The sequence below is a fragment of the Carlito syrichta genome, unplaced genomic scaffold (genome assembly GCF_000164805.1).
Source record: "Carlito syrichta isolate Samal-C Ts95f unplaced genomic scaffold, Tarsius_syrichta-2.0.1 Scaffold308663, whole genome shotgun sequence".
Taxonomy (NCBI): domain Eukaryota; kingdom Metazoa; phylum Chordata; class Mammalia; order Primates; family Tarsiidae; genus Carlito; species Carlito syrichta.
The window spans coordinates 452,041-478,402 of NW_007252759.1; the positions used below are offsets into that span (position 1 = coordinate 452,041).

The window sequence follows — 26,362 nt, forward strand, 5'->3', positions numbered from 1 at the left end:
CCAGCGTCAACCTGCTGGGTTCCGGCGATTCATTCCGCTTCAGCCTTCCAAGTAGCCAGAATTACAGGTGCACGCTACCATGCCAGGTTAATTTTTTATTTATTGTAGAGACGAGGTCTAGCCAAGTTGCCCGGTCTGGTCTTGAGCCCGCGGGCTCAGGCAATCCACTCGCCTTGGGCTCCCAAAGTGCTGGGATTACAGGCTTGAGCCACCACGCCCGGGCCACTCCCAGCATTCTTGTTTTGAGTTGGAGTCTCACTCCTTGGCCCAGGCTGGACCTACTGGGCTCCGGCGATCCTTCTACCTCAGGCTTCCAAATAGCCGGAACTACAGATGCGTGCTACCATGCCCGGCTATATTTATTTTTATTGTAGAGACAAGGTCTTACCAAGTTGCCCGGGCTGGTCTTGAACCTACGGGCTCAGGCAATCCACTCGCCTCGGCCTCCCAAAGTACTGGGATTACAGGCTGAGCCACCGAGCCTGGCCCACTCCCAGCATTCTATATTTTCCCCCTGCTTCCAGTTTTCTGCCTTTCCTAAGCTAGTAAAGGAATGCATTTTACGGTTCAAAGTATAGTTTTCCTTCTGGGGTTTAACCTAGAAGATGAGGCTCTACCTCGTCTCTACAACAAAAATTTAAAAATTAGCCGGGCGCTGTAGCATGCGCCTGTAGTTCCAGCTACTTGGAAGGCTAGGCAGAAGGATCACCTGAGCCCAGCAGGTTGATGTTGGGGTGGCTGTGAGTGTGCCACTGCACTCCAGCCTGGGCGACAGAGTGAGACTCTGACTTAAAAAAAAAAAAAATTTTGGGAGTGAACTGGACAGGCAAGTAGACCTCCATGGATTTTTTTCTTCTGCCATTGCACAGAGAGATAGGAGGACAACTTAATTTCCGTTCAAGAGGTTTAGAGGAGTGAGAAAGCCCTCTACTTAAAATGTCCAAGGCAACTAGGTTATTCATTATGGCTTGATACCTAGAGCTTAAGAAGTTTTCCAACAAGAATCTTATTTGTACAGTATTCCTCAAGGTAGCCAAATAGTAATGCCAAAGTATAATTTAGTAAATGCATTTCTTAGAGGAGCAAAAATAATTAAGTCCAAGTACATAGCTCTCAATGGTCTCACTTAACCAGGGCAAAGTATAGAGCACTTAAAGGCAAATATTATTCAAGCAATCTTCCATAAACATTATTTCTCTAATTCAAGGTTTTGATAAGTATTGAACATACTGTACTTGGCTAGGTTACATACTTGACCAAGTATTATAATTAAGCCGCAGCTACTTTTAGAAAGCCCAACATGGTGTTTTTCCTTTCTTCTTCAGTTCAGTATTGATTCTGGATCATGTTGTCATATCTCCATCCTCAGACAAGTAAGGATTAAGTGCTACAATCCTAGTTTATAGTACCCTAAACAAATACAAGAGTATAGTGTCACATGCCCTTTTATTTAATCATCCATCTTCCTTATACTTCTCAGTTTCCATAAAAGATTGTCAGTTCTACAAACAGTGAGGCTGACTATTATTTATAATAGTAAAGCAGAATATCAGGATCTAGAATATCTGGTCCTAGTGCTTTAGAGAAGGTATAATTGTAATTCACTGCTGCCTGACACTTACTAAAACCCTGGATTAGAGAAATAATATTTACATCTGGGTCACAGGTAAGGGAAAACTTCTGAGTCTTAGATCAGAGAAATATTATTTTCACTTTATATTTGAAATAGGGTCTAGAAACTCTAAATTGTAAAATATAATCCCATAAGCATACCATTACTAAAGAAGTCTAAATAATTCTGCAGTAAGAGGCCTAAAACAGTAATGTAGTATGATAGATATTTTGAAGGCTTAGAAAAAATTTCTAAAATCTTTAAAATTTCCAATATGTTTGTTTTATACTCAATACAGTTTGTTTTATACTCATTAGTCATATCCTAATTTAGAAACAACTAAAGAAGAAATTTCAAAAGTTCTTACTCTTTATATTTTAGTTATATCTAGCAAAGGTTCAAACACACAGATGTGTAATGAGGACCTAAAATATGCATAGCAAAATGTCAAACTTCACATTAAAAAGTAGTTAGTTCATAGCCGGGCTCGGTGGCTCAGCCTGTAATCCCGCGCCTTTGGGAGGCTGAGGTGAGTGGATTGCCTGAGCCCGCGGGTTCGAGGCCCGCCTGGGCAGCGAGACCTCATCTCTACAATAAATCAAAAAATCAGCTGGGCGTGGTAGCGCATGCCGGTAATTCCGGCTACTCGGAAGGCTGAGGCGGAAGGATCGCCAGAGCCCAGCAGGTCAAGGCTGCGGTGGCCGGGAGCGGCCACTGCACTCCAGTCTGGGCGACAGAGTGAGACTCCAACTCAAAAAAAAAAAAAAAAAAAGTAGTTCATGATGGCCAGATGTGGTGGGTCACATCTGTAGTCCCAGTACTTTGTGAGGCCAAGGTGGGAATACTGCTTGAGTACAGGAGTTTGAGACCAGTCTAGGCAACATAGGAGGACCCCATCTCTACAATATGTTTTAAAAATATACTTGGCTGGATATGGTGGTGTGTGCCTATAGTCTCAGTTACTTGAGAGGCTGAGATGGAAGGATCGCCTGAGTCAAGGCTGTGGTGAACCATGATGTGCCACTGCACTCCAGCCTGGATGACACATTGAGAACCTGACTCAAAGAAGTGGTGCATCATAATGATTATAAATTAAATCTGCTTACGGCAATTAGGACTCTGTAATTCATACTTATATCAGGGAATCCTAAACCTGTTTTTCTAGGTGACGATGATTGTTAAAGACAATTTCTTGTAATAAACATAAACAGATAGAAAAATAAACATATTCCATTATAATCACGCCAACATGTATATAATGTTTAGTAGAATAGAAAAGGGAGCTATATAATTTATTATAAGGTGTACCTTTTTCAGTAAATTAAGTTGTTTCAGATGAACTATTTCAATAGAAATAAAAGGAGAAATAAAATTTTCACCACCAACCCAATGCTGTGTCCAAGCTGCAGGTTAAAAGGACATCTCTAACTGTTACCAGAAGGTGTAAGAGAGCAGCATGCTTGAATGCCATTTTTCTGTCATCATTTGTACCTAAATAAGCAAAAACATATTAAAAAGTAGACTATATATTAGAATTTTAGAATATCAGAATCTACTTAATAATGATACCTAACATTTATTATTGAGTGCTTACTACTTGCTATAACAGCTGGGTTATTTTACTGAATCCATAACAAGTCTATCAGGAAAGTTTATTATGAACCTCATTTTATGGATGAGGAAATGGTCTTAATGAGGTTAAGTAACTGTCCAAGATCAATTAGTGAATAAAATGTGAAGCTGTCATTCAAACCTAGATAGCTAATCTTTAAGCAACTCATGCTTTTGTTGCTTACAAAGAATATTTAGTTATTTCTTCTCCTACTGGGGAAAAAAGTCAATGATTCCCAGTTATGAAACAAGAAGAAAAATACATTCACTGCTTGACAGATAATTAAAATAAAGCTGGAGGATCATGACGTGAAGAAATATCTTGAAATTGAGGGACACCTAGGAACATTTGTTCAAAGATATAACTCAAACAAGAAACATATTTACAAGAACAGGCTAGCTGCTTAAATAAAGTGTTCATTTAGCTCCAGAGCTTTTTGAAGATGATAGATTGGATTTTTCCTCATGTGAAAGTCAGACCAAAAAGATGAGATTTTAGGCTCCCTGCCCCTATTTAACCAGAGTTGCTCTACTTCTCTGTTTTTTATATATTGGAATCCCATGGGACACTTATTTGAACAAAGAGTTTCACTGAAAAGGTTGCAAATTGCTGATCTAATCAATGAAGATCAAGGTAAATACTCCTATGTAGTAAACATTAGGAATTAAGAGACAACAGGAAAGCCAATTATAAGCAGTATATCCAGACCCTGGAAGGACATGAGGAACAAGCTAATCATGACTTGCAAGAGATGAGAAAAGGGCAGAGAAACCATATTTGGTAGTTTTTTAAAAATAGCTAGTATTTATTACTATACTTCAAGTTAGCTAAACTTTTCTTCTCCAATATTTAATCTACCATCAATCTCATCCAGTGTACTTTTCATATCCTACATTGTAATTTAGTCTCTAGAAATTTGGTTTGGGTCTTTGCTTTTTGTTTTTTGAGTTGCAATCTCACTCTGTAGCCCAGGCTGGAGTGCAGTGTCACGCTCACGGCCACCCCAGCATCAACCTGCTGGGCTCCGGCGATCCTTCCGCCCCAGCCTTCCAAGTAGCTGGAACTACAGGCACACGCTACCACGCCTGGCTAATTTTTTATTTATTGTAGAGACAAGGTCTTGCCAAGTTGCCCAAGCTGGTCTCAAACCCGCGGGCTCAGGCAAATCACCCGCCTCATCCTCCCAAAGTACTGGGATTACAGGCTGAGCCACTGAGCCTGATGGTTTGGGTCGTTTTTATGTCTCTAACTTTTTAGACATACAGAAACAGTTATAATAAATTTGTTTCCTTCTCTGGTAATTCTAATAACTTTGTCACTTCTAGATTTGTTTTGATTGAATTCATTATGAGTTGTGTTTTCCTGCATCTTGGTATACTTGGTTATCTGGATGTCTGGATTGGATGCCAGACACTGTGAATGTTACTTTGTTAGGTACCAGATATTTTTGTACTCGTATAGATTGCCTTTAGCTTTGTCATGGAATGTAGCTAAGTTCCTTGGAAACAGCTTAATCCTTTGGATCTTGCTTTTGATTTATTAGGCAGGCCCAGAGCGGTGCTAAGTCTAGGGATAATTATTCCCCACTACTGAGGTAAGACTTTTCTGAGTACTTAATCTATGAATTATGGGTTTTTCTAGTCTAGCTGGTGGGAACAGATATTATTCCTTGTCCTGTGTGACTGCAAACTAGTCCCTCTAATCCTTTCAGATTGTTTCCCAGCCTCAGGTCGTTACCTCACATATATTCTTTGATCAGTACTCTACTGAGTACTTGAGGGAGGTCCTCTGCACAATTCTAGTACTTTCTGTGTGAAGTTCTTGGCTCTCTAATATTCAATTTTCCAACTCTATTTGTCTTGGTGTCCCTGGTCTCTCAGCTCTGTTTCCTCAGCTCAGATTGCCCATTGGCCTCTGCCTCAGGTTCTTCCCCCTATGCCATGACCTGGCAACTCAAGGCAGTAAGCTAGGGTAACGGTAGGGCTTGCTTCACCTGTTTTTCATCTCTCAGAAACCACTGTCCGTCATAGCTTGATGTCCAGGGTCTTAAAAACTGTTCATGTATTTTGTCTTTGTCTTTTTTGTTGTTATTTCTGGCAAGAGGGTAAATCTAGTCCCTGCTACCTGCTACTCCATCTTGGCCAAAAGAAAAAGTCTAGGATTGATTTTAATTAAGCTAGATTTTACATGTTTTTGGGAGAAGACTGAGTGGTTCAGATGCTAACAATAATAAAGTTAACTTAGTATCTGCAATAAGAATCTTCCAAGTAATATATGTCAATTGGAAGCTTCACTGAGAAGCTTGATATTTCTTGCATTTTTCTCCTTATTTAGCTATCTAGTATTGGCCTGGATGGGTGCCATAGGCTGGATTACAGTTAGTTATTCCTTCATCCACCACTGACTTCTGAATCTTCTTTACTCAATTTTTACTAATTTGATATAATAATCTCTAAACTTACAGCTTTAAAAATAATGTGACTTTCATTTGCACTCACCTTGAAGAACAGCATCACTTACTGCTTTTTCTTGTTCCTTTAAGAGAAACCTTGTTTGGTCAAAAATAATAGTGGAAAATTTCCAGTTAGCAGCAGCGAGAGTACAGAGGCATACAAGTTTTTTTAAGATAGGAGCAGCTGCTGCTTCTAGGAGGCAATATGCTTGGCACTGGCTATCTGCAAAAATAAAAGCATTAAAAGCAATGTTTTTATAAAGATGGTATGCTCTTTTTGATACACCAATTAAAACATGTTACTTCATGGAAGCCTGAACTTTTATCTAAACTCTTAACTGAGTAAGAAACTGCAAGACTGGATAGAGAATTATTTATTCTAAATAGACTAATAAAAACAAACAAACCCATATAATTAAATAATTTTATGAATATATTATTTATTAGAAAGGATTTATTCAGTAACCAATTTGATATGGCAAGTATTAAGATTCATGTAAAGAGAATCACATAATGTTTAATTTTTCCTTCTGCACTATTAGCTTACAACCTTAAGCCAAATACATTTGTAACAATAAAAAGCTCCTTAGTTCTCATTAGAATCATTATTTAAAGATCTGCAAAATTATCTAGAGAACATAAATAAAATTGAACCAAGAGAATGAAAAGATGTTTGAGACCTGTTTATATCTCCTTATTGATTTTCATAATAAGCATGATATTCTTAAGCAGGCTGTTGTTTAGGAGTAAAATAATATTCTTCTTTACAGTAGAAGACACACAAAAAAATCAATATAGGAATCAATGATAACTTATTTACATCACTGTGACAGTGGGTAAGAGAACAAGAGAGAACAACCATTTGCAGTTCATTTTCCAGAGTGGGCAGACGAGTCAGAGGAGTTGCAGTTGTTCCCCAATTAATGTAGGGAAGAAGCAGCAGTTTAAACAAAGGTAGAATTAACACTTAGTGCACTGGGTAAGGGCAATGGGGAGAGATAGAGGCAGTGAACAGGGCATTCCAGGTCTGAAAAATAACTTGAAAGTAGGAGTGGAATGTAGAAATATCTGAAACAAGTGAGAAAATGACATGGAAAATAAAGTATGTCCTAGATATCCAGGAAAGGACTTTCAAACTAAGCAAATTTAATGCATTTTAAAATAAGGTGGCCTACCTGATGCTTGAATGTCTATGACATCTGTTCCCCCTTCCTGATGTATTTTTTCTGGGGTTCTATTAGAACAAACAATAGGATTCTCTTCTTGAAGAGTCAAAGAACATTCTTCTTTACCTTGAAATTCTAATAAAAATATTAATTTGTGTTGTTCAAGAGAAACTTAATGTTGCCTTAGTTTAATGCTTTTTTAAAAATATGATTACAGTTGTTAAATTCCTTCATTGAAATACATCAGCATTAAATTGCACAACTATTTGGATCAATGGACCTAACACTGTGCTGGATAGGAAAATGAATAGTAAAAATGGAAAGAACTTTGGCATCAGATCAGTGTTCAATCTCAGTTCTGACACTAGCCTCAGTTTCCTCATATATAAAATATGAATAAATATACCTACTTTAACTATTGTTATAAGGATTAAACACCAAGTATAGTTTCTGACATATAAAAGGCATATATTGTTCTAGTTAATTTCTCTGTGATTTTCCACATATCTGTCCTTCTGCCAGCAATCTTCTCCTCTGCCTCAATTTTTCCCCGTTTCCATCCTTTCTTAACTAGGCCAATTCTTACCACTCACCCTGCAGTTCTCAGACATCTTCTATAAAAAGTCTTATGTAACTGTCTTCCCAACTTTCAGGCCAGCAAAGTGCCTCTCCTATTTGTCTCCTCAGCATTTTGTGCATATCTCTCTCCCAGCACATGTTACATTTTATTGAAATGATCTACCTGTATATCTAACCTACTCTATTACACTGTGCTTCTCAAGGTCAGCAACAGCATCATATTTATCTCTAAGATGTAATTTAGTGCCTGGCACAGAGTGTTCAATAAACATTAGTCATTAGTTTTCTTTCTTCTTTGCTAGGTATTATAGAGGGTTCATACACACACACACACACACACACACACACACACACACACGCACACACACACACACGTCTAGTTACTTTAACCAGATTGTACTGTCACCTATCAATAATAAAACAAGACAATTTTAGAACACATTACCATCTTTAAATACATGGCTAAACATATAATAATGAAGTATATCCTAAAATAGATTACTTTCTACTTCCAATGAATTATAAATAACTGGAGTAAACATGATCAAATAATATTAATTATTGGATTTATTTATTTATTGTAGAGACAAGGTCTCGCCAAGTTGCCCAGGCTGGTCTCGAAACCCTGGGCTCAGGCAATCCAAAATTGGCCTCCCAAAATGCTGAGATTACAGGCCTGAGCCACCTCGCCCGTTCAGTTGTTGGATTTTTTTTTTTGAGTCAATGTCTCATGAGCATGGCTCACCGCAGCCTCAAACTCCTGTACTCAAGTGATTCTTCCACCTCAGCCTCTTCAGTAGCTGGTACTACAGGTATACACTACCACACCCAGGTAATTTTTTTGATTTTTTGTAGAGATGATGTCTTACTATGTTGTCCAGGCTAGTCTTGAACTTTGGCCTCAAGCTACCCTCCCGCCTCAGCTTCACAAAGTGCTGAGATTACAGAGATGAGCCACTGTGCCTGGCTAATTACTAGAATTAAAAAATTTTTTTTGAGTTGGAGTCTCACTCTGTTGCCCAGGCTAGAGTGCAATGGCACACTCACGGCCACCCCAGTATCAACCTGCTGGGCTCTGGTGAGCCTTCCACCTTAGGCTTCCAAGAAGCTGGAACTACAGGTGCACGCTACCACACCTGGCTAATTTTTGATTTATTGTGGCGATGAGGTCTCGCCAAGTTGCCCAGGCTGGTGTTGAATCTGCGGGCTCAGACAATCCTCTCACCTGGTGCTGGGATTACAGGCTGAGTCACTGAGCCCGGACTAATCATTGTAATTTTTAAGTGGGTTTAAGAAGTTTTAACATTTCTTGCCCCTTCAGAGCAACACAAGAAGAAGAAATAAACACAAGAAATAAAAATATACCAAAATAATTACCTCTATTACTAATAAAGGCTAAGTTGGAAACAGCTTAGTTTTAGAATCCATCCAGTGAACCTGCTAATTAAACACTGGAATCAGGAAGAGTTACCCAACTAGTCCTGGGGTATGCTGGACTGGATAGGATATCCTACTGTTTAGCGAATAGTGGGTATTGCCCAGGAAAGAGTCATGCAATACAGACACCAAAGAGAATGCCTGTTCCTCCAGGGAAGCTAATTCTCACAAGCATATGCCCAATTTATTATTTCTAAATTTACAATTCAGATAATTCTTTCAAACTGCTCTAGAGAGAATGTATAAAGGGGCAAAGAGACAGACTATAACACTAATTGAGGGGAAACATCAGGAATACAGAAGCATTCTCACATAACACTGGTATTCCTTTGTTTAGTAGATTAATAGCTAATTTTTTTTTAACTCATAAAGACTCAGAATAAAAAAGAAAATGAGGGAAAGCAGTAGGAAAGGCAAAATGTTTTTCTTCTTTCTTGCTGCTTTCCCTTATTTTCTTCCTTCCTTTCCTCCCTCCTTTTTTTTTTTTTTTTTTTTTCTGCTGCCTAGGCTGAAGTACAGTGGCACATCACAGCTCACTACAACCTTGACCTTCTGGACTCAGGCAGACTTTCTGCCTCGGCCTCTCAGGTAGCTAGGACTACAATCACTTGCCACCATACCTGACTAATTTTTTTTTAAAAATTTTGTAGTAATGAGATCTCGTTATGTTGCCTAAGCTGGTTTTCAACTCCTGGGCCCAAGCAATCCTCCCACCTCTGCCTCCCAAAGTGCTTTAATTACAGGTGTGAGTCACGTACCTGGCCCTTTTCCTCATTTTCTGTTGCTAATACACTGTATTGTAAGCCATTATCATATGTATGGCAACCAGAAAAACAATGTCAGTGTTAATTTGGGGGTGGGTTCCTTTTTTATACCAAATGTGAATATAATCTGAAAACATTAACAAATCTAAGACTAAAAAAATCTTAAAATTTATATTTTTGTATCACATTTATAAAAATAATTCTTATATTTTGCTCCTTGATTTATCAGAAGTTATACTTCAATTATGTTGCAAATACTGATTATAAAGATCTTAGTTACATATAGAATTATTATCCAGCAAAGTAAGTTATTAGGTGGTCAAATTATTACATAAAAAGAAACTTTAATATATGGAGAGAAACATAGAGTCACAAAGTTCTGAAATCTTCAAACACTAGTCTGCATTTTCACCAAATTTTTCATTTTAAAAAATGCACTGATTGACACAATCACATTACTTTAAGCTGTTCTATAAAAGGCTGTCACATCTTTTGGAAAAGTATACGCAACTATCATGACATTAAGAACTGAAGTTCTGGCTGGGCTCGGTGGCTCAGTCTGTAATCCCAGCACTTTGGGAGGCTGAAGCGAGTGGATTGCCTGAGTCCACAGGTTTGAGAACCACCTGGGCAACTTGGTGAGACCTCATCTCTACGATAAATCAAAAACTAGCCAGGCGTGGTAGCAGGCGCCTGTAGTTCTGGCTATTTGCAAGACCGAGGCGGAAGGATCTCTGGAGCCCAGCAGGGCAAGGCTGTGGTGGCCGGGAGCTTGCCACTGCACTCCAGTCTGGGCGACAGAGTGAGACTCCAACTCAAAAAAAAAAAAGTGAAATTCTTGTATCCATGAATAGTATATGGGACAGTAAGCCCTAATCATGCTCCAAGTCATATAAATATTATTTCTCTGTGGTAACCTGTGTCAAATTTATTCTAGAATGTCTGTTTTCTTTTTACCAGAGGTAAAATGATATGACACATTATACTACCTTTGATGTGGTTATAAGCAGTGAATATGACTATTACAACCCGAACAGAAACTCTTTGGTAATGTTAGAAAGAGTACTAGCAATTAAGTAGGCCAAGAAAGTCCTCAAGTACACATTAAAATATAAATTAAAATAGGACTGATAGCTTAAAAAGAAAAAAGAATGGCAGAATAATTTTAAAAAGCTAAAAATAATATGGATCTGGCCAGGCACAGTGGCTCAAGCCTGTAATCCTAGCACTTTGGGAGGTTGAGGTGTGGGGATTGCCTGAGCCCACAGTTTCAAGAACAGCCTGGGCAACTTGGTGAGACCTCATCTTTACAATTAAAAAAAAAAAAATTAGCCAGTCATGGTAGTGCCCGCCTGTAGTTCCAGCTATTTAGAAGGCTAAGACGGAAGGATTGCCTGAGCCCAGCAAGTTGAGTCTGGGATGGCCGTGAATGTGCCACTGCATTTCAGTCTAGGCAACGGAGTGAGACTCTAACTCAAAAAATAATAATAATAATATGAATTTGTACGGCTAAGTTATAGAAAGTAAGTTACAAATAATGGCTTTTGTTACAAATTTAAATACATTTACATTTTTTGTAAAATACTTGTCAGCTGACTGTGGTGGCTCATGGTTGCAATCCAAGCACTTTGGGAGGCTAAGGTGGGAGGATTGTTTGAACCTAGGAGTCCAAGACCAACTTGGGCAATACAGCAAGAACTTCATCTTTATGGGGAAAGAAAAAAAATTAGCTGGGAGTGGTGGTGAGTGCCTGTAGTCCCAGTTATTCAGGAACCTGAGGCAGAAGGAGCCCTTGAGCCCAGGTCAAAGCTGTGGTGAGCTGTTGTCATGTCACTGCACTCCAGTCTGGGTTATAGGTGAGACCCCAACTCAAGAAAGAAATAAGGAGAGAAAGGAAGGAAGAAGGAAGGAACGAAGGAAGGAAGGAAGGAAGGAAGGAAGGAAGGAAGGAAGGAAGGAATCTATATCTAAATCTATATCAATATATCCATATCTATCGCCATATACAAGAAGTATCATGAATCAGTGACATTTTCCTTGACTACAAAAAATGATATAATTTTATCTAGAAGAATTTTATTTATTTTCCTTCAATAATAAATTATGCATTTAGTCCTTGAGGCTATCAGATCTATACCAAAATATTACTAAATTACCTACCATCTTTTTCATTACTGCCTGTGACTTCAGTCTTTGAAGTGCAAGTCTTATATTTATTTCGCAGCATGATAAAATCACTCAAAAGGTCCAAATCATTCTCCCATTTTTTACCATGTTCACAAGATGCTTTCTTAATTCTTGAAGATGATGATGATTCAATAGATGGTACTGTGCAGTCAAGTTCATAGTCATCTTTATTTTCTTTCTTTTGGATTATTCTCTTTACAAGCTCTTGGTCATTCTTTGGTTTTTCTTCTTTTGTTGGTCTTTTAACAGAGATATATTCATCAGAAAAACACAGCTCTGGTACTTGTTTTGCCAGAGATAGACATTTTTGTGGAAGTAGTAAATGACCATTTGTAGGTTTCTCATCAATAAGTACAATAGATGAAGAATAACTCTTAAGCTCTTGCCATGCTGAAAACAGAAAATAAAAATATTCAAATGACCTCCATGCCTAAATGAGTATTCTATTAGGGTAGTAAAGTTTATTGTGGTTTCTTACTAATATAATTTGATTTTTAAGAGTACTTAGTTTATGGCTTTGAAAATCAATTTTTGGTCTGAATAAAATAAATTTGAAAAAAGATAAACATATATATAAAACTATATATATATAAAATATTATATATATATATATATATAAGTTTACATATATATAAAACTATAGCATCTAGATTACCAGGCAAAGAAATTCTAGAAAAGTCTTACTGCTTATAAGTCATAGTTTTGGAGGTAACAGTCTATAGGTAAAATACTTAAAACTACCAGGCAAGCCACAATGAAAGAAAATACTTGTAATACATGTAGCTGACAAAGGATCATACCCAAAATATATAAAGAACTCTTATAATACACTATTTAAAAAGTTACCTAATTTTCAAAAATTGGCAAGAGATTTGAACAACACTTCATATAAGTTATGCACATTCTACAACATGGAAGAATCTTGAACACATGCTAAGTAAAAGAAGCTATTCACAAAAGGCCATGTATTGTATGACTCCATTGATATGAAGAGACAAATTTACAGAGATAAAATAGATTAGTGCTTCCACAGCTGGGTAGAATGGGAAGTGAAAGCTAATGGGTATGAGGTTTCTTTTTGGGATGGTAAGGGTTTAAAGTGGTTTGTGGTGATGTGATTATTGCACAACTCTGTGACTATACTAAAAACCAAAGAATGTTATTCCTTAAGTGAGTCAATTTTATGGTATGTTGTTGGGAGCTGGCTGTGGAGGCCTGCCTGAGCGTTAGGGATCCAGGCAGGCTGCAGACCCTGAGACCGCTAGGACGAGTTCAGGAGCTGAAGGCCCATTCCCTCTTCCCTTCTTTGCTGTTTGGCATGATCCACTAGCAGGGACTTTGATGATCTAAGCATGAAGTCCTGAGAATACGACAGGCATGGCTTACTTTAGGAGTCCATTGTTCCCGTTTCTCACAGACTGCGATTTCGGCTTTAAACTTAACATAATTCAAACTCAGGTCACATTTGGGAGCCTTTAATACAGTACAAGCTTCTTTTAAGATTTAATAGTATATTTGTAGAATTAGTATATACATACAAAGTGCTGTTTCAACCTTAATAATACAGATAAATATCTAGAGCTACTAGAAACGACCCAGCACAAACTTTGGGCTGGGCCACATTCCTAAAGGCCCAGCATGAACTTTTGGGCTGGGCCGCATTCCTAAGGGCCCTGTGCGTACTTTGGCTGCTTTCTTTTAAACTGGTTTTTAGCTACAGTTAGTATAGGGTTTTTACTACTTATTATAGAAATTTAATTTATTTTATTCATAGAAAGTATTGTAGACTAGGTTATACTATGTCAGTGAATTATGTCAGTTCAAGCATGATCAAACATGATATTTTGAGGTTTAATAAGAATACAGCTAACTTTAGAAACATTTTCTACATTTGTGGTTTTGGCTTTAATACTATTTACAGTTTATATTTGGGTTTTATTTTTTAGAAGCTTTATTGCTGATGATCAGGATTAGGAATTAGAAACTTTTATAAAAAGTTAAAATAGATTTATAGGATTTCGGCACAGCAATTTTGTTAAGAGATTGTAATCAATTGTTCCCAGAAACGGCCAAGTGTGATCTTTTGACTGGGCCACATTCCTTAGGAATTAGTTTGGGCTATAATTAAGAGTTTCTATAGTGTAGGTAGAATTAGCGTAAGATAGGGAGGAATTGGGATTTAGGTTGGTTATTAGGTGTTGTGTATGCATAGGCTTTAAAAGTTACTGATTATTAGAATATTATAATATTAGAATTGTTGTATTGCTTTTAAGAAATATTAACCAAGCATGAGGAACAGTGAGATAGTTTTGGGATCCTCATTCCTCATGCTTGAGGAAACACCTGGTGGGTGGGGGACGCCCCTCATCCACCTGGTTCTATGTTCATGTAAATGTCTTGTGATTTAATTGGGATTGCCCTTCCTCTTGCTCTAGGAAAACACCTGGTGGGTGAGGGATGCCCCCTTATTCACCTGGCTTTGTGTCCATGTAAAGGTTTTGTGATTTAATTGAGATTGTTCTTCCTCATGCTTGAGGAAACACCTGGTGGGTGGGGGGGTGCCCCCTCCTACACCTGGCTTTGTGTTCATGTGGAAGACTTGTAAGACTGCCTGTGTAAAATTTGGGATAAATACACCCAATAAACAGCTTCTGCACTAGACAGAGTCCAGCTTCTTTCTTTCTCCCCCAGTCTTTTTCTTTCTTTTAATATCTATCCCTACGAGTCGCCGATGCCATCACACCTTCCAAGGGACCTCCTAAATCTCTCTATCTCTCACATACCCCCCAAAGTATGTGAATTGTATCTCAATAAAGCTGTGACAGTGATACCTCAGATATTGTGGGTTCAGCTCTAGACCACCAAGATAAATATCACAAAAAATTGAGCCACACAAATTTTTTTTGGTGTCCTAGTGCATAGAAAAGTTATATTTACACTATACTGCAAGTTATTAAGGGTGCAGTAGCATTATGTCTAAAAAACAATGAACATACCTTAACTAAAAATACTTTACTGCTAAAAAAAGACTAATTCTTATCTGAGCTTTCAACAAGTAATACTCTCTTTGCTGGTGGGGGTCTTGCCTCAATGTTGATGACTGGTGACTGTTCAGGGTAGTGGTAGCTGAAGGTTGGGGTGGCTATGGCAATTTCTTAAGAAAACAATGAAGGTTGCCACATTGATTGACTCTTTCACCAAAGATTTTCGGTAACATGTGATGCTGTTTCAGAGCATTTTACTCACAGAACTTCTTTCAAAATTGAAATCAGTCCTCTCAAGCCCTGATGTTGCTTTATAAACTAAGTTTATGACATATCCTAAATCCTTTGCTATCATTCAACAAAGTTCACAGCATCTTCATCATGGCAGATTTTATCTAAAGAAACTACTTTCTTTGTTCATCCATCTGAAGCAACTCATTTGTTTAAGTTTTATCATGAGATTGCAGCTTATTCAAACACATTTGCAGGATATACTTCTAATTCTAGTTCTCTTGCTATTTCTACCACCTCTACAGCAATGTGCTTCCTCTTCTGAAGTCTCAAGTCCCTCAAAGTCATCAATAAGGGTTGGAATCAACTTCTTCCAAACTCCTGTTAACGTTGCTATTTGGACCTCCTTCTATGATCATGAATGTCCCTAATGGCATCTAGAATGGTGAATACTTTCCAGAAGGTGTGCAATTTACCTTCCTCAGATTTATCAGAGGAATCATTGTCTATGAGAGCTCTAGCCTTACAAAATGTATTTCTTAAATAATAAGACTGGAAAGTCAAAATGATGTCTTGATCCATGGGCGGCAGATTTGATTTTGTTAGCAGGCATGAAAACAACATTCATCTCCTTGTACATCTCCATCTGGGCTCTTAGGTGATCAGGGGCATTGTTAATGAGCAGATCTTTTGAAATGAATTTTTTTCTCTGAGCAGTAGGTCTTAATAGTAGGCTTAAAATATCCAGTAAACCACACTGTCAAGAAATGTGCTGTCATACAGGATTTGTTCCATTTATAGAGCAAAGGCACAGTATATTTAGCACAATTAAGAGCCCTAAAATTTTTGTAATGGTGAGCACTGACTTCAACTTAAATTAAGCAGCTGCATTAGTCCCTAACAAGAGAGTCATCTATTCTTTGAAGCTTTGAAGCTAGGCACTGACTTCTTTCTAGTTATAAAAGTCCTAGATGACATCTCCTAATAGAAACCAGTTTTGTCTACATGAAAGTCTGTTGTTTTGTGTATACACCTTCATTCATGATCTTAGCTAGACTTTCTGGATAACTTGCTGCAGCTTCTAAATAAGCACTTGCTGCTTCACCTTGCACTTTTATGTTATGGAGATGGCTTCTTAAATCTCTGCTAGCGTCCAACTTTTCTTCTGCAGCTTTCTTACCTCTCTTATAGAATTCTTGATAGAATTAAAGAGAGTTAGGGCTCTGAATTAGGCTTTGGCTTAAGGGAATGCTTGGCTGGTTTGATCTTCTATCCAGATCCCTAAAACTGTCTCCATATCAGCACTCTTAATTTTCTTCAAGAACTTTTCTTTTGAATTCATAACTTGACTAAAGGTTTAGCAGAGGAGGTCCAGCTTTTGGCCGGTCTCAGCTTTTGACATGACTTCTTCACCAAACTTTATCATTTCCAGCATTTGATTTAAAGTGAGAGATATGCAACTTTTCCTTTCACTTGAACACTTAGAGGTCACTGTAACGTTATTAATTGGGCTAATTTCAATATTGTTGTGTCTCAAGGGAATAGAGAAGCCCAAAGAGAGGGAGAGAGATGAGGGAATAGCAGGCTAGTGAAGCAACCAGAACACACACATTTATTGATTCAATTTACCATCTTCTATGTTCAGGGTCATGATGCCTAAAACAATTACAAAAGTAACATAAAAAAAAATCACTGGTCATTGATCACTATAACAGATAAAATAACAATGAAAAAGTTTGAAATATTGTGAGAATTACCAAAATGTGACAAGGAGACACAAAGTGAGCACACGTTGTTGGAAAAACGGTGCCAGCAGACTTGCTTTATGCAAAATTGCCGTAAAATTTTAATTTGTGAAAAAAATAACAATCTGTGAATAATAATAAAATGAAGTGTAACAAAATGAGGTATGCCAGTATATTTTTAGTAAAAGAAGATATATATATATATATTTCTCATATATATATATGAGAAATGAGCATGTAATAAAATGCTCATCATCATTAGTTATCAGGGAAATATAAATTAAAATCACAAATATCATAATGCATCCATTAGAATGATTAAAATTTAAAAGACTTCCAATATTAAACGTTAGCAAGAATATAGTAACTAGAGCTCTCACACATTGCTGGTGGAAATGTACAATGATGCAATCATTTAGAAAACAATTTAGTTTTTTAACATAAAAGTAAACATACACATAAGACTCAGCAATTCTACTCCTAGCAACTTACTTAAGAGAAATGATAATATATGTCCACAGAAGACTTGTACAAGAATATTACAGCAGTTTTATTTATAATAATAAAGAACAAGGAAAAATTCAGGTGAGTGGATAAACAAACTGGTAAATCCATACAATGAAAAATTCCTCAGCATTAAAAAGAAATGAAATATTGAAACACAATATCATGGATGAATCTCAAAAATGTTATGCTGAGTGGTAGGAGGCAGACACCAAGGAGTTTATAACTCCACAAATGAAACTCTAAAAAAGGAGAACATATACAATGAAATAAAGTACACCAGTGGTTGCAGGGGACTAAAGATAAAGGTTGGTGGAGAAGAAGGTAGGATAGAGAGAGAATGACTGCAAAGGGGCACAAAGGAACTTTTTGTGATCAAAATATTCTATATCTTAATTGTAGTGGTAGTTTCACAGGTTTAAAAACTTGTCAAAATGTATCAAACTGTAAAGTTAAAATGGGTGCACTTTATTATATGTAAATTATACCTCATAAAGTTGACTTGAAAAAAACAAATGCCTACAGGGTCAACTAAATAATGTAAATGAGTGAAGTATATGGCTAGTGCTTAAATTATAATCTTTGGATAGATGAACTTTGTATTCTTCCAAAACGTGGTCTATAATTTTGTTTGGTTTTATTTTTACTTTTATTAGAGATATTGGCATAGTAACATTTTTCTTTCTCCTTAACTCTACATTTAGTATAGTATCAACTAACATCTGGCCTCAATTTGTGGGTTCTGGGAACTGCAGTGAGCTGGAGAGTGCATTGTCTGTCTAAAGTGGTATCATGCTAATGACTCCAGCTAATTGTTCCATAGGAAAATCTATATCCAGTTTTTGGAATTTTAAAGGTAAACTCAAAATACAGATCGTACATGTGAGATCTCCCAAATTTTAAATGTTAGTAGCTAATTAAAACACCATAGGGTCAATAATGTGTGGGCTGAATAGGGCCTGAGTGCTACCAATTTGCAACCTCTGAGACAGTCTCTAGAGATAATCTGATATGCTCAGCAGGTAAATAGGAATTGTTTATTATTTCACTTTTCTGATTATTTTCCTCTATTATTCTCTCTTCAGCTATTCTTACTCTAATCCACTTGGCCATGGGCTCCAGATATAGTTTGCTTCTTAAACTTCATAATTATACTATCATCATAATTCTATTGTGTATCATGGATATCCAATATGAATGATATGTTTTATTTTAACCTCAAATGAGTTGCATATTATTATGATGAAGACTTTAAATAATTTTCTAGATTTAACACATCATTATCTAGATATTTGAAGACCCTTAAAAAATTTTTTTTTTCCTTTTTCTGGTCTAGCAACTTGACCTAATATTTAAAATTCTTATTCTACCATGGGTACCATCTAGGCCTAGAATGCATTTGCTTGATATAGTCTGTCTACTCTCCTTCCCAGCACATTCAAAGCTCTCTATGTATCTGAAACACTCCTTGCTGATAAGAATTTGTATACCAATTCCTTATCTCCTTAGATCAATCTCTCAATACAGATAATTTATAAAATTCACTTTTAAATATATTTGTTACTCTATAATTAACTATAAACTTTCCCAAATACTTTAAGATTGAAACTTACTAATAATTGCACAGCTGATTTTAAAACAATACACAAATACTTCAAAAGGTATAATTCATGCTAAATATGTTCCATTTACTATAACGGTATAGTAACCAAATGGTATACAGTAACCAAAATAGCTCAAAAGATAGACACTCAAAGGACATTTTTGCCTTCTTAATTTGTATAAGTAAAAAGTGCTAAATTAGTAAACTTTTAAATAACAAAGTCATCTCTAGTCATCTCTCTTCTACTGCTGAAGAGCAATGACTAGATATTGAATGTCAAGATTCAAAAAACAGTTACTACAAAATGTTACTACAAAACCTACTTGTGCCTAGGTTGATGTAAACAGAAACTGTTCTAGCAATTTAATGATTCATAAAAGGAAACAAAATCACTTTAATTGAAAATGGCTAGAAATTTAAAAACGACTATAGACTCTTAGGACAGAACAGGATTGTAGGATTAACTAGTCAAACTTCATCATTTTTTCAAGGAAGAAAATGGGACCTAGAGAAGCCTAAAGTCATATATTCTGACAGAGCCAGAGCCAATATTGAATGCTGGAACTTAGTGATTTTTCCAATCACCAAGGGGAAATCCAGGATCTCACATTTTCTCATTCTGAAAATGTTTACACAGCTCATATTTACTAGTATGTACTTACATTCCAATGGAAGCACTTTTGGAGGCAAATATATCTCCATTTTAGTGTCATTAGAAGACAGATCATCATGACATAAATAAGTATTCAGACAGTTCAAAGTTTCTGTCATTTTTGGATTTAGTCCTGCTTGTTTCCACCACTCTGCCTTTATGGGATTAACCATATGGCTTTCTTCAATAGAAAATACCTTTTTCAAATCTGTAACTGAATATTGATTGTTGGGCTTTCGAATTCTTGGTACTTAACAAAAAACAAAAACAAACAGTGAGAAACAATCTACAAAGCAAAAGAAACAAAAACATAATAAACAGAAACACATTAAATTTTCTTTATGAAATGTAGTTTCACTCATTAGAAAAAGGGACACGAGAATATATCTGGTATTTTGTTTTCAAGATGCTAATATTTATAATAGTTCAAGCTAATACAGCAATAGAAATCACATAAATAATTTATTTCAATCTTTGGAAATACTAAGAAGTTAAAATTATTCTAATATTTAGTAGAAGAAGAAAACTCTTGTTTGGCCATTTTCAATTTAGTAACAATACATTTAGTAACACTGATTTGATCATTACATGATGTATACATGTATCAAACATTACATTGCTTTGTTTTTATTTCTACATTGTGAAATATACAATTATACATACAAGGGTCTATATGTATAAATAAACATTAAAAGAAAAAAATGAACAACTATGCACCCACCACCAAGCAAAGAAATAAAATATTACCCTTCTTCCAAACATTGTGAGTTTTATGAGGCTATAACTCTCATATCTTCTTTTCCAACCAAGCATTTTTTTGTCCTTAGAAAAAAAATCTAAGCAGATATTATTGCTATTGATGATAGTGTCAATAAGTTATGCACATATATACAAGTATCTTTCCTCATCATTCCTTCTGTCTCAGCCTTTCCGTCAGAGATTACTTTCCTTCTACCTAAAGTGTACTCTTTAGAGTTTCTTTTGGTGAAGATGTCTTAGATTTTATTTTCTGGAAATATCTTTATTTGACCCTCATTATGAAATAATGCTTTTTTGGGGGGAGGGAGTATAGGATTCAAGGTTGATAGATATTTAGTCTCTGCCTATAGAAAATATTAATCCACAATATATTGCCTTTCACTGGTGTCACTGATAAATTATTTTTTAAATTTTTCTCTTTTGTGCTCATAAGATCACTTTGTTTTCTTTGGTATTGTACAGCTACTATGAAATATCCAGGAGTGGAATTATTTTTATTCATTCTACATGGAAATCATTGTGCTTGATAGGTCTAAGGATTAATGTTATTCCACAATTCTGGAAAAATTTCAGTCATAACCTCTTCAAAAATTACCTTTCCTATTTTCTCTATTATCTCTGGCTGGATCTCTGATGAGACATACATGCAACCCCACTCAATCTTTCATATCTTTTAACTTCTCATATCTTTCATCTCTTTGTTTCTCTGTATTAGATTCTGAATAATTTCTTCCAATGTGTTTTTCAGTTCATTATTTCTCTTTTCAGCTGTACTTAATATACTATTAAACTCATTTACTGAGCTTTTAATTTAATTGTTTCATTTTTTTATTCCTAGAGGTGCTATATGGTTCTTTTGCACAGCTGCTTGGTCATTTCTCTTGTTCCTTGTTCATATTTCTTTTCTCCCCGCCCCCACCTTTTTTATTGCTTTAAATGTATATTATACTATATGTCTGATACTTCCAATATATGATCTGCTTTTGATGTCTGATATTTCTGCTGGATCTCACTGGTGAGGTCTACATATTTTGTGATTTTTGTCTGTTAACCAGTTTTCTTTGAACTTTGTGGAAGTTCTTTGAAGCATGGGTTGAAGTGCATTTCTCTAGAAAAGATTTATTTCCTCAAGAAAGGATTTACTTTTGTTTCTCTACATGTTTTGCAGGACACTGTCAACCTGAGTCACTTTAAATTAAACTACCACCTATTTTTCAAATCATGTAAGTGGTTTCAATTCAGACAGCAAACTAGCATGCTGGTTGCCTTCTGGTTAAAAATACTTAAGAGAAGACATCTTTCTTTTACTATCCTCCAGTTCCAAGGTAGAAATAGGTAGATTTATTTAGTGTCCCTGTCTATGCGGTGGCTTATTTTTGTTTGCCCTTATTTTGATAGCATAGTTGGTTGAACTCCTAGTTTTCTGTAGGGGTCTCCTATTAGACTCCCCATGTTGGATATTTCTTGACCTTACACTCCATGCAGATATCAGAACAGAAGCTCAAGGTCTCCAGGGTTTAGCGAAAGTGTGGAGTGAACACCAGCTTTGGTGCTTACTTGCTTCCCCGAGTGCCTGTTTTCGTTGTTTTTGGTCTCCAAATGTAACTCAGTGATTAGCTACAATTTTTTTGAAAAGGAATACTTTATACAGAGTTCCAGTTCCATAATGGAATAGTTCAGACACAAAAAAGAGTTTAACTTACTCAGATAAATTTTTATTATACATGTGAAATTTCTATTCAATTCAAAATTATTTTGTTAAACTATAAATAAATTTTGCTAAAAATGTTTTTAAATGTCCTTTTTGGAACACTGGGCACGGTGGTTCATGCCTGTAATCCCAGCACTTTGAGAAGTGGAGGCAAGAGGATCGCCTGAATCCAGGAGTTCAAGACCAGCCTAGGCAACTTGGCAAAATCTTGTCTCTACAATAAATCAGAACATTAGCCAGGTGTGGTGGCACATGCCTGTGGTTCCAGTTACTTGGAAGGCTGAAGTGGAAAGATCACCTGAGCTCAGCATGTCAAGGCTACAGTGGCTGTGAGAGTGCCACTGCACTACAGCCTGGGCAACAGAGTACTTGGGGAAAAAAAACCAAACAAACCCTTTTTGACAAGCTTGGGAAACTAAAACTCTAACATTAATTTGAACATTAACTATGTGAAATTGTTTTTTCACAAGCAACTCACAAACTTGAAACTATAAACTATACATATGGGACTATTTTACATACTACCTGTATTTCTTTTCTTCTCTTTTTTCATGTATGGGAATTACCAAGAACATCAGCAAGATCAAGATCTTGTCACATACTCCTGAATTTCAGCATAATGAACCTTCTGGCAGATATCTGGATATTTTAACTTTGTACTAAGTTATCTGAGGCAGACCCCAAAAAAACCCAGAATTTATTTATAAAAAATCGTGTATTTATTGTTACATGTTTTAATGTTAATCACCTTCAAAGTACTCTCCATTTGATGCAATACACCTATCAAGATGGTTTTTCCACTGCTCAAAATAGTTTTTGAACTTGTCCACTTTGATGCCTTTTAGTACTTTTGTTTTTTGTTTTACCTCTTCCACATTGCAAAATGTTTCCTTCTGAGCACTTTTTTCTTCGGGGAAACAAAAAAAAAAGTCACTCAGGGTGAGATCAGGTGAATAGGGAGAGTAGGCTGTGGAGATCATGCTGTTTTGGGTTAAAAAAAAAAAACTGCTGAATGCTCAGTGTGGTATGGGCAGGCACATCCGTAAATCACCCATCATAAACTGGGCAAATACATTGAAAGAATCTCCAAAAAAAAATTTACCAAAGCCAAGCACAACCTCTCACAACAATGCTAGCTAGTACACTGATGCCAATGGGGTCCTAGAGCACTTATCTAGCAGGAGAAGCCTGTTCTACAATAGGCCTGCCCTCCAAAAGGATGATTCTGGTTTTTTGGGGGGGGGTCCCCCCTCATATATTTTGTGTTAAAAAATGGTCAAAGAAAAAGGATATCCCACATTTCTACTGACTGTGCCTTTTCACCTATACTTTCTATATACCATTCAAAAAGCAATTAATCTTTACCTGTAAGCAAAAGTTGGTTGAAAGGGCTTCCACCATTTTCTAATTGCCACACCATATGGTATTTATTAGCTGATTCTTCAACAGTAAGCAAAGTACTGAAAATGAAGAGTTAAAGTTTAATACATTAATAATATTGAGTATTTTTTATAATACAATTTTATTTTAAAAGTCTTTTTCTAAGTATTTTTTACACTCAAAATCAAGTGAAAAGTTAATTCTATTTTATAAATGTGTAAACTGAAGTAGAGTTCCAAAACCCAAATATCAAATGCAGTACTTACTTCCTACATCTCTAGGAAGGTTTGGTAATTTGTAAAAACTTTAATTGTTCCTGCTTGCTTATGAATCATTCCTGCCTTTACCTCCCTTAATGGAACCTGGAACCAGATGGGACAGACTTGGTAGGGTTTTAGCACTTCCCTCCGTAAACTGGGCTAGCTTCAACCCTATAAGCCACCAAAATCAAAATGCAATCTAAACAAAATTACTGTGCTTACTATGAAAATAGCAGCTTCAACAAAAATTTTTACAAAATTGCTGTCCTCAAGTTCATTCTACATAAAAATTCTGGAGCTTCTATTGGCTAAGGATTAGAACTATGAAAAAGTTTTGTCTGTTCTACCTTCGCCAGAGGTGGCAGTGCCCTAAAGTTTAGTTCCAGTCCTTCAGTCTTGGTGGGTGTGTGAGAGAATGATATGTGTCTGTTCGTGTTTGTGTGTTTAGGGATGGTGGGGGGAGAAGGGAGAAAATATGCATGATAATTAGTGTAAATCACAGCTCATCAGTAGCTATGAAGCTACTAGCTTTGATAGGGAAAAGACCATTAATTCACAAACCCCTTAATGTGTTCTAAACCTTACACTACCCTTGAGTGATAATTTATGGTATTCTGTTTCTCTGTTCACATGTAACATACATGAGCATGCTAATTATAGGTCCTGTTAGTTAAATTTACAGTCTAGGGCTGTAGACAGCTAGGTGTTATACCTAAGTGATCCAATTTACCCACATAATAAAAAAATCTGGTCATGTGGTAGAAAATTTGAGAACTTAAACCATTATTAAATCTTACCAAGGTTTGTGACAACACCTCAGATTGTGGTCAACTATTTTAAGGTGAAAAGAAAGGGAAATATTTAGGCAAGCCATCTGTAATATAGACAAATATTTTCACTCTTAATGGAACTGTTTGAAGACATGTCTGAATTTGATATATGTTTGATCATAAAAATTTCGTCACAAGTCAGTAGTCAGTTAGTAGGGTAATAAAATCTTATGCCATAAAGACTTTTATTTGTTAGCCCCATAAAGGCTAGAATAGAGCCTAATATATGTAAGGTATTAAAGATATTTGTTAACTGGGTATTATTTCCAGCCAAATGTTGTGTTCCAAAATAAAAATAATTGGGACCATAAAAATAAGTTAAGGGTACAGTAAAATCACTTACTATTTTCCTTTCTTTTTTCTTAATTTTCTTTTTTTTTTTTTAGTTGGAGTCTTACTCTGTTGCCCAGGCTGGAGAGCAGTGGCACACTCACAGTCACTGCAGCCTTTACCTGTTGGACTCAGGTCATCCTTCCACTTCAGCCTTCCAAGCAGCTGGAACTACAGGCATCCATCACAACACCTGGCTGATTTTTTATTTATTGTAGAGAAGAGGTCTCGCCAAGTTGCCCAGGCTGGTCTCAAAATCCTGAGCCCAGGCAATCCTCTCGCCTCCGCCTCCCAAAGTGCTGGAATTATAGGCATGAACCACTGTGCCCAGATTTTCTCTTAATTTGAACCTTTCTTTTCTTTGTTTTTAGTTTTACAATTGAGGTATGTAGTAGTCTCCATTATTCATGACTTTACTTTTAATTGTTTCAGTTTTCTATGGTCAATGGTGGTCTAAAAATAATAAGTGGAATATTCCAGAAAGAAACAAGCTATGTTTTAAACTGCACACTGTTGTGAGCAAAGTGATGAAATCTCATACCATCCCATACCATCTTGCCCAAGATGCGAATCACCCCTTTGCACAGCATATCCAAGCTGTATACACAACCTGCCCATTAGTCACTTAGTAGCTTTCTTGGCTATCAGATCAACTGTTGTAGAACTGCAATGCTTGTATTCAAGTCATTCTTATTTTACTTAATAATGACCCCAAAGCACAAGAATAGTGATGGTGGCATTTGTTATTACTGTTCTACTACATTATTAGTTACTGTTGCTAATCTCTTACTGTGCTTAATTTATAAATTAAACTTAATCATACACGTGTGTGTGTGTGTGTGTGTGTGTGTGTGTGTGTGTGTGTGTGTGTGTGTGTATGAGAAAACCAGTATATACAGGATTTGGATTGATAATATCTGTGGTTTCTGGCACCCATTTTAGGTATTAATATTTATTTCCCAAGGATAAGGGGAAACTAAATCCATTTTTAAAATATGGACTTGGGTAGGAGTGGTGGCTCATGTCTGTAATCCCAGCACTTTGGGAGGCCAAGGCAGGAGGATCACTTGAGGACGGGAGTTCAAGACAAACATGGACAATATAACAAGACCTCATCTCCACAAATAATCAAAAAATTATCTGGGCATGATGATATTTACCTAGTCCCAGCTACTCAGGAAGCTAAAGTGAGAGGATTGCCTGCTCAGGAGATCAAGGCTGTGTTGAACTGTGATCATGTCACTGCACTCTAGCTTGGGCAACAGAATGAGACCCCAACTCAAATAAATGAAATGAAATGAAATAAGGACTTGGTAGCCACCAAACAAACAGAAGTGATTTAACTTTTGCTGGTGAATGTAGTAGTGACAAGACAGCTTCTTTCACTTGTTTCAAGTGGTTCTAATTAGCCAATTTTAAAGCCTTTTTTGTTCTAATTTTGCCAAATAATAATTAATTAGGTAAGAATCATTTAATAAATTCTTATTAGATATTTGAGCTATAACATTAGACAAATGACTTGTGATTTAAAAACTTTATTATAGTCTAAATACTTTTAGTATCA

The 26,362-nt window shown here is 36.3% G+C and overlaps 1 protein-coding gene across 1 annotated transcript in view; it reads right to left on the reverse strand.

Moving 5' to 3' along the window:
- CUNH9orf84 (chromosome unknown C9orf84 homolog) overlaps nt 1-26,362 on the reverse strand; it is a 118,122-nt gene that overhangs the window by 39,172 nt on the left and 52,588 nt on the right. Inside the window, exons 11-16 of the mRNA XM_008065563.1 lie at nt 23,364-23,458; nt 19,539-19,778; nt 11,783-12,199; nt 6,852-6,968; nt 5,723-5,899; nt 2,999-3,103 (exon numbers count right to left, since the gene is read on the reverse strand). Coding sequence (XP_008063754.1) covers nt 2,999-3,103; nt 5,723-5,899; nt 6,852-6,968; nt 11,783-12,199; nt 19,539-19,778; nt 23,364-23,458 — 1,151 coding nt within the window. The remainder of the gene's footprint in view (nt 1-2,998; nt 3,104-5,722; nt 5,900-6,851; nt 6,969-11,782; nt 12,200-19,538; nt 19,779-23,363; nt 23,459-26,362) is intronic.